Genomic DNA, 9623 nt, shown 5'->3' on the forward strand with positions numbered 1-9623 from the left:
TCAGACGAGACAATCCACTGAATTTAAGCATATCTGCCTTTTCCTCCACATCCACGAAGGACCCACAAAGGATGCAGAGCACAGGAAGAAACGGAAACGGATGATCCGCTCTGGCGACCCCTGACGGGAGCAGCCGAAAGTGGTAGTAGTAGTAGAGCACCCTCCTCCTCCTCCTCCTCCTTCTTCTTCTTCGTCTTCTTCTTCTTCTCCTCCTCCTCCTTCCTCTTCTCCTCCTCCTTCTTCTTCTTCTTCTCCTTCTCCTCCTTCTTCTTCTTCTCCTTCTCCTTCTTCTCCTTCTCCTCCTCCTTCTTCTTCTTCTTCTTCTTCTTCCGGCTTGTTCCCTGTTTCCCAGGGGTCGCCACAGCGGATTTGACCGTTTCCATCGGTATCATGTGAGGGCACAGCATTTTGTTATCAGACGTGAAGAATCAAACAGAACGACCCGTGCTGTCATACAAAATCATTTATTCACGATGGAAAAACTGTACATATTGCATTTTGCTTTAAAAAATAATTCAAGAGTATCCAAAAGTAGCTACGTACAAATACTGGCTAGTAAAAGAGTAACAGCATTCACAATAAAGTAATACTGAAAAGGTGTATCTGTCTGACATGGTACCAAATCTCCTTTTCCTACATCATCAACTACCTTCTTTGTAGCTTTAGTGTAGCAAAATTCACAAAATAGTAAAAGAGTGTATCAATATTTGGCATCGGGTGACAATAAAAACAGATAGGGGTATGACAAAGGATGCAACAGGTTCTAAAAATGTACATGAATATATTTTACAAAACTGCTACGAGGACATGGGAGATAATTTGCATAAATCTGGTTAAATGTCTCAATGGTATCTCTCCCAGAAGTCGGTACAATGATTTAGCTCCAAGAACAGTTTTGAAAACATGAAAAGGAAAAGACAACTATTTGTTTATCCATATTGTGACTGGCTTACCACTCAGCCAAAAGTGAAAATATTGCTCGTAAGTAACATCTCAGCATAATCCTCTTTCTAAAAAGGTGAAGGCTGTGTTTCGGCTCCAAGAATATTGCCGAAGACACGTCGAGGAGAGACAACGTCAAATGATGTGGTGCTGAGCTGCTTACTGAAGTCAAGTCTTGAAGATCGTCATCGGTTTCCCCTCACAGTTCTCCAGCATCATGGGTCTTCACATCGTCAACGACGTCACTTTCAGCCTCCTCTGCTGATCTCCTCTTCTCTCCTCCCTTGGTCCCCAGGTCCCCTTTCCACACCTCCTTCAGACATTCTGAGAGAACGAGAGAATCAACAACAACTTTAGAGCTGAGGAGTTTGGGAACCTTTCCATTTCCTGTGCATTGCCACTAAATAGCCCTTTGAGATATTCTAGTATGGAGACACAGTAACTACACTTCCATTCCATTACTTTCCATTGAAACAGAGAAGCTGACTTTCCACTGAAGTTAAACTTTTTTTTTCAGATTTTTTTCCCCTTTTACTTGCCAGTTGTAGCCGGCCAATTACCCCACTCTTCCAAGCAGTCCCAGTCGTTGCTCCACCCTCTCTGCTGATCCGGGCAGGGCAGCTGCAGACTACCACATGCCTCCTCCCATACATGTGGAGTCGCCAGCCGCTTCTTTTCATCTGACAGTGAGGAGTTTCGCCAGGGGGGCGTAGCGCGTGGGAGGTTCACACTATTCCCCCTAGTTCCCCCTTCCCCCCTGAACAGGCGCCCCGACCGACCAGAGGAGGCGTTAGTGCCACGACCAGGACACATACCCACATCCAGCTTCTCACCTGCAGACATGGCCAATTGTGTCTGTAGGGACGCCCGACCAAGGCGGAGGTAACATGGGGATTCGAACTGGCGATTCCGTGTTGGTAGGCAACGGAATAGACCGCTACGCTACCCGGATGACCCTGAAGTTAAACTTTTATGAGTAAACGTTCGAGCCCCATGGTTACCCAGAAATTCACTCCGAGGTTTTGAATCACTACATGTCAATGGAGTCAATCTGAAGTCAGATGTACTTCATCCAGGGACCAGTCAGAGCACTAGTCTGCCTTGAGGGCTAGCATGACGGTACGCCAGCAGTTTTCCAGTAGATATACAGCATAAGATATTCTAGTGACTCGTAGAGGAGGGCTTGAAAATGAACAAAAAACAATGCTCATGTCCTATAGTGACATGGCTAGTGAGATACATTATTATATATCCACAGACAGACAGATGGATAGATGGATAGATAACTCTACTTGGTAATGCAAAACACATTGATGAGTGATATATCTATCTCCAATTAAGTATATGAGACACAGAGCATGACCCACCTTGCTCAGACATCTTGAGGACATGGCTTTCACAGAGGAAGCTCTCTAACCGCTTGTCCTGATGATGGAAGTACCAGTCTTCCACTATGTCCTCATACTGCTCCAGCATCGTCTCACACTAGGTAAACGCACACATCCATGCAGGCACACACACATTTTCAAAATGATATGGAGGGTGAATATTGCAGCTTCCTAAGTCATGGGGTTGCAGTGTATACTGAAAAAGTTTACTTAAGTACCTGTTTCTTCATGTCTGACACTTCCACAGAGGGCTCGTCCCATAGCTCAAATGGCAAGCCCAGTTCCACCTTTACGCCCTTGTTGACCAGGTTCTTCAGAGTGGCCATGGTCTGACTGGTGCCCTGCGAAGGCACACCAACTGCTTTTTAACCCCTCAACAGTGCTGTTCAGTGTTCCTCAATGAATATCGTAGTGTGCATCTGTCAAAAAGCTATCAAATATTCAACTGATGGTGGTAAGCGAGGCAGCTATTTACAGATATGTGGATTCGGTATCTTGCAACTTACCTTGGCGTAACGGAGGCTGCCGGGCCTCTCTGCATGGACATTATACTGCAGGATGCCTTCACATATGTTGTCCACAGCTTCTGTCAGTCGGGTTTCCCTGGAACCAGAGCGGAAAACTTAACCGAGACATCATCAGGTTAATGTTCAAACCTACCTGATGTGAAACTTTTACAGCTGCTATAATTTCCGTCTCTTTCTGGTTTGGACCAGAGCGGATAAATTGTTATGGTGCCCCAGTGAACTAAAGGCTAACCTAATCCTCATTTTATTGACATGGTGAATGTACGTGGCTCTTCATCTTGCTGTTATCTAATGTTGAAGGGAAGGATTTCCCAAAGAACGATGAGACAAAGGAGAGGATTTTATACTTCGCTAAAATATGTTCACTGAGCCATTAACAAATGTTAGATGCTGCTTTCAAAGTTGCACATATTCACAAATTGCGAATTGTGATAACCAGTCAGTTCAATTGAGAAGCCTGAAGTCAGTGGCTGAGAGCTCCTCTACAACAGAAGCATGTTCAATTTCGAGTGTATTTATCAAATGCACAGCAATACGGCGGTGGCAGGTGTTACTGGCAATGAAATACTCAGCCAGCCAACTAACCTCGCAGAGCTTAAAAAAATATAATTTGTAACATCATGTAACTTAAATATAATTTAAATTTAAAGTATTTACAGGCCAACTTCAAATCAAACTACTACTACTACTACTAGTACTTCCGGCTGCTCCCGTTAGGGGTCGCCACAGCGGATCATCCGTTTCCATCTCCTCCTGTCCTCTGCAGCTTCCTCCGTCACTAAAATCTGAAATTTTGACATTCAGCAGTCTAACACGTAGCAGCGTTTCCAGGGGCGAGCAAGCGAATAACGAGGACGGCAACAAAAACACACAAGTGAGAAACAGGGAGACTGGCAGAGGGACGCTACATGTACACACTAGAGATATGGATACGCAGACGACGAACGAGACTTACGAGGTGTTGTATTTTATCTTGCGCCTGCGCTTGCCCGTGTCTAGGACCTCCCCGAGCTCCAGCACCTCTTTGGAGCGACCCGTCCTCTCCAGGGCTGCCTGCAGTTCCACTGTCAAGAACTTGCACACTGTGAAGACAGGTGGAGGACAGACGTGACGAAGCAAGCGAGACATACGAACTCGGGTCACTGCCAGCCATGATCAAATGCCATAGTGGACAGACAGGCTGAGGAGAAGACCACACACGTGCGCGCGCACACACACAAATACATGTAACTAACTGTAACTAACTAACTGGCGCGCGCGCACACACTGTTAGCTCGTTAGTGGCACACAGGTGACATTGTTGCGGGTAAGTGTAGCTAGCCGTTTAATATTAGGAAAAGACGGTAACGTTAATAAAGTAACACTGGGTAAACTACCCCAGATGTGACATGTCAAACGTGTCGGACATTCCTACCTTCACATTTGTTTGGCAGTCGCTCGTCGTCGTCTGCTAAAGCGCAACTGCAGAGCCAGAATAAAGCCAGAAGGAAAGGTTTCATTTCAATGTATTACTGTACAAACAGCTGTTTTAACGCTTGTTTTACAGTAGCCACATAGGCGAAAAGACGAGGCTTGCCAACTGCGCATGCGCGCTGCAACCGAAAAGGCGTGAGCAGCGGATTGAGGCGTTTGGATTAAGGGGAGTAAATCGATCGTGGAAAGTGCGATGTACACGTCACATGATCAAAATACATGAAATAAAATACGTATGAACTGAAAATAACGTTGATTAAAATATATCTGAAAAGAAAAAAGTCGATTTATGTAAAAGCTCCAGAGATGAATTTATCAAATAAGGCATCTAAAACTACAACAAAAATATGTTTCACTGTTTAGTTTTTATTGCAGTTTTTTTTCTTCAATTTTAGTTGTCATTGTCACACTAGAATTTCAATTTTCTGTTCTCCTGCCCTCGAAATCACGAGTAAATGCGCAAATTGATATTTGGATGATTTAAAATAAACGTTTTTACTGTGAGGCTATTGAAGTGAATAAGGTCAAGTGTGGCAAGTGCGAACACTGGGCTTCATTCATCAATCTTTCTTACGTACACATTTGTTCTTACACACCCATAGAATTTTTTTAGCTCTCGGGATTGTCTGACAGGCAGAACAAAGCCGGGTGGTTATTTGTAATTTCTTCCTCCCAACATCTATTGTCTACCTCTTGCAACAAGCAATCACGCGGGCCTGCAAAGACATCAATGTTAGCCAATTGGTGTCTAAATTCAGGGGTTGCCCAGTTTCTACACTAACTCAGTCACTGAGGGTGCACAGGCCAGTACATTCTTACTGCTGGTCCCATGCCCGGATAAATGGGGAGGGTTGCTTCAGCAAGGGCATCCGGCATAAAACCTTTGCCAAATCAAGTATGCGGATCATAAATCAGATTTCCATACTGGCTTGGACGAGGCCTGGGTTACCAACGAACACCACCGGTACCGTTGGCCGGCAGGGTGCCAGTGGAAACTATGCTACTGTTGGGTGAGGAGAAGGAGAGGGTGAAGGCATGTCCAGAGGCAGCGGGAGAGGAGGAGGGGTAGGAGTGTGAAGATGAGAGTTGGAACTTTGAATGTTGGCACTATGACTGGTAAAGGGAGAGAGCTGGCTGATATGATGGATAGATGGAAGGTAGATATACTGTGTGTGCAAGAGACAAGGTGGAAGGGGAGTAAGGCCAGGTGCATCGGTTCAAACTCTTCTACCATGATGTGGATAGGAGAAGAAATGGGGTAGGGTTAATTCTGAAGGAAGAGTATGTCAAGAGTGTGTTGGAGGTGAAGAGAGTGTCAGACAGAGTGATGAGTATGAAGCTGGAAATCGAAGGTGTGATGATGAATGTTGTCAGTGCATATGCCCCGCAAGTTGGGTGTGAGATGGAAGAGAAAGAAGAATTCTGGAGTGAGTTGGACGAAGTGGTGGAGAGGGTACCCAAGGGGGAGAGAGCGGTGATTGGAGCGGACTTCAGTGGACATGCTGGTGAAGGGAACAGGGGTGATGAGGAGGTGATGACCAGGTATGGTGTCAAGGAGAGAAATGTTGGAGGACAGATGGTGGTGGAATTTGTGAAAAGGATGGAAATGGATGTGGTGAATACACATTTCAAGAAGAGGGAGGAACACAGGGTGACGTACAAGAGTGGAGGAAGGTGCACACAAGTTGAGTCTTGCGCAGGAGGCGCGATCTGAAAGGGATTAGAGACTGCAAGGTGGTTACAGGGGAGAACGTAGCTATGCAGCATCGGATGGTGGTCTGTAGGATGACTTTGAAGACCAAGAAGAGGAAGAGAGTGAAGGCAGAACCAAGGATCAAATGGAAGAAGTGGGTTGAGAAGAGTGTCAGGAGTGATTTGTGTCAGAAGGGTACCAGCAAGAATTAAAGGGAAGGTTTACAAGATGGTAGTGAGACCAGTTACGTTATATGGTTTGGAGACAGTGGCACTGACAAAAAGACAAGAGGCAGAGCTGGAGGTGGAAGAATTGAAGATGCAAAGATTTTCATTCGGCGTGTTGAAGAAGGACATGATTAGGAACGAGTATATTAGAGGGACAGCTCATCTTGGACGGTTTGGAGACAAAGCAAGAGAGGCAAAATTGAGATGGCTTGGACATGTGTGGAGGAGAGATGCTGGGAATATTGGGAGAAGGATGCTGAATACGGAGCTGCCAGGGAAGAGGAAAAGAGGAAGGCCAAAGAGGAGGTTTATGGATGTGGTGAGAGAGGACATGCACATGGTTGAGGAAGATGCAGAGGACGGGAAGAGATGGAAACGGATGATCCACTGTGGCGACACCTAACGGGAGATAAACTTTGGGGCTAAAAAATTCCATGGGTATGTAAGAACAAATTTGCACGTACACATGATTGACAAATACTGAGAGCCTTAAGCTTGTGTATATTACTTGAGGAAGGTATTATAAGGTAGCAATATTTTCAGTAATTAAACATTAACGTGACTTTAGTGGGTATGATAACAGACATCTCACTGCTAACTCTGATAGTATTCATGACGCTGAAATAGTAACGATAACAGACTCATAAGAACTTTAGGCTATTTATAGCACTTTTTGAAACAACAACAAAGTGCTCAACGGAGACAAAACCAAAAATGCAATGAAGCAACAAGCTGGTAACCTATTATCAATGAGAGAGAGCGTGAAACGAGAATGAAACCAGCATGTCATAAAAGTTAAAGAAACACCTTTTCATAGTAAACAGGAAGTGGTTAGCGTTGTTTGGGATCAGGATGTTCCTCTGACGTTTAGGGATGGTCACATTCATGCGTTCTTGCACGTGGGACCTTCCTGTTAATAAAAACAGTTGGGCCTGCAACGATTTAGGACTTCACACCTCCGGCAAAGTTCAACCAAGGGGTGCAGATTTATCACAGGACACACATATTTGCACAGGGATGTTGAGATTTCACCCAGGACTGATGTCTCTCATTGAAACGAAGCCATATATTCTACTTATCCACTGAAAAAAACCAAAAACTGGTTTACTGATTATACATTGTTGGTCAATGCTTATCACCTTCCACTGCATGTTGTCAGTCACTGTTATGAAGACGGATTCCTTAAAAACAGTTTTTCTAAATCAATTTTAACGCATGTGCATGGATGCATTTCTGTCTACGCAGCCCCCTCTTGATTGTCTATGCACTCGCAGCAATGGCTGCACTGTAAATCAATCCAATAGCTCCAAATTTATACAGTGATGTCCTCTAGTGGACATGTTCCTGCTGTTTGCTGGTCACATGCCCTGTAATCTGTAATCTGAACACATCTGGGTCAAACCTCTCATTGCTCCTTGGAATTAAAGACACAACTACCAAACACAACGAAACAAATAAAAATTGAAATAGTTTTCGAATGAAGAAATTGTTCAACTAGAAAGTGTAAATCAATACACTATTTACCTTGTTAAAATGCATGTTCAAATAGAATTTAGAAAAAAAACTGCGTCACTGTTTTTTTCAACTAAAATCTTTCCCATATTTACAATATGTCAATTTGATTAGTTTTAGTCTGGACATAGACATGGCATGGGCGTGGGCAGCCCGGTGCTGCAGTGGTTAGTGCAGCCGCCTCACAGCCAGAAGGTCCTGGCTTCAAACCCCGGGGTTGTCCAACCTTGGGGATCATCCCGGGTTGTCCTCTGTGTGGAGTTTGCAAGGTTCTCCCCGTGTCTGCACGGGTTTCCTCCGGGTTCTCCGGTTTCCGCCCACAGTCCAAAAACATGTAGGTCAGGTGAATCAGCCGTACTAAATTGTCCCTAGGTTTGATTATGTCAGCCCTGTGATGGACTGGCAGCCTGTCCATGGTGTCTCCCCTCCTGCTGCCCAGTGACTGCTGGGATAGGCTCCAGAATCCTGTGACCCCAACTGGGATAAGCAGCTCGGATAATGGATGGATGGATGGATGTATAGTCTGGACAAATTGACACATCCGAATCATATACACATACAAATGTGTGATGATTACAATTACATGTAAATAACATGGCATTTGTACACTGTGATATCCTTAAAAGCATAGTGATAGAATAACAACACAGCCACGCAATGTTTTGAGTTTAATTCAGTTTAAAAACAGCTCCGTACATGCCTGTCCCGTTGTGCAAACCATGTTACATTAACATGAGCATTAACATAGCATCTAGCATGGGTCATACCTTGAGATGTATACACTAGGTACGAGATTGTGCATCATTTGAAATAACCAGCGTCTTCATTATTTGACTTGGATGAGGGTGTATAACTGTGTGCGGTCAGCTGGAAAAACGGTGCTGGCAAGTAAAGGTGTAATTTGTCAAAGTCTGAAGTGGCAAAAAGGGAACATAATGTGCTGCCAATAGCGAATGACACAAGTTAAACAGAAATCAGATATCTGGGTCTAAAGATCCAACTGTCTCCAGCCTTACCTCATCACCTACTCATTTCATGGCACTGACTCAGCCTTCTACAAGTAAAATATAAAGTATATTCGCCTTGGGATAGCCTACCTCCAGCTCATACCAAAGTCACACATGTCTTGAGCTCCTCTCAGATGACCATTTTACCTTGCATTCATAGGGGTTAATGTATGTGTATATGTGGTAGTTTACACTTCAGTTGGATCACAAGTGTCAATGCACTTGTTATTTCATGTTTCGATTTTTTAATTCGGATTAAGATCTGTACCCATTAACAACTCGAAGACTGAAAAATGCTCTTTTGTACAAGTTAGTTGAACAAGGGTAAATCAGTGCTTTTTGTTTCTCTGTCTTTTAAGCCTCGCCAATCTTTGACGTGATATCTAAATGACAAGCATTAGTGTCCTTGTCCAATTTTAAGTGTCTTTTAATAGGTAATGCAGGTAGGTGCCAGTTGCGTCAGAGTAGGTTGTTTTTTTCCTGCTTAAAAGATTACCATTGACATCTGAAATCATGACTGGACCAACAACCTAAATATATCCACTTAAAAGTAAGCTCCAAATACATTAAACATGTTGATTTTGACTGTAGGTCAATGTGACTTTTTTTCACTTTTGTACTAAGCCCCTCTGCATTGACGTTACATTTCTAGAATGTAATGTCTATCAGATTTACTTGCAGAGAGCAACTCCAACCTCAACTGAATCTATGTCCCTCCCTGTCTTATTAGATACAAAGCTATCTCACGGTGAATACTGTATTTGTAATCCAAAGACATATCCAATATTACAGAGCACATTTAAAATGAGGAACACCCCACAAGAATGCATCCTGCAGCCATGATTTGGTCAGGG

At 43.9% G+C, this 9623-nt stretch overlaps 1 protein-coding gene across 1 annotated transcript; it reads right to left on the reverse strand.

Moving 5' to 3' along the window:
- Positions 1-453: 453 nt before the first annotated feature.
- cnpy4 (canopy FGF signaling regulator 4) lies at positions 454-4441 on the reverse strand. Its single transcript, XM_056300646.1, has 6 exons — positions 4272-4441; positions 3813-3939; positions 2837-2933; positions 2549-2671; positions 2310-2427; positions 454-1266 (listed from the first exon to the last, which is right to left on the reverse strand). The coding sequence occupies exons 1-6, from the start codon at positions 4354-4356 to the stop codon at positions 1142-1144; spliced, it is 675 nt and encodes a 224-aa protein (XP_056156621.1). The 5' UTR covers positions 4357-4441; the 3' UTR covers positions 454-1141.
- Positions 4442-9623: the final 5182 nt, after the last annotated feature.

The sequence above is a fragment of the Lampris incognitus genome, chromosome 20 (genome assembly GCF_029633865.1).
Source record: "Lampris incognitus isolate fLamInc1 chromosome 20, fLamInc1.hap2, whole genome shotgun sequence".
Lineage (NCBI taxonomy): Eukaryota > Metazoa > Chordata > Actinopteri > Lampriformes > Lampridae > Lampris > Lampris incognitus.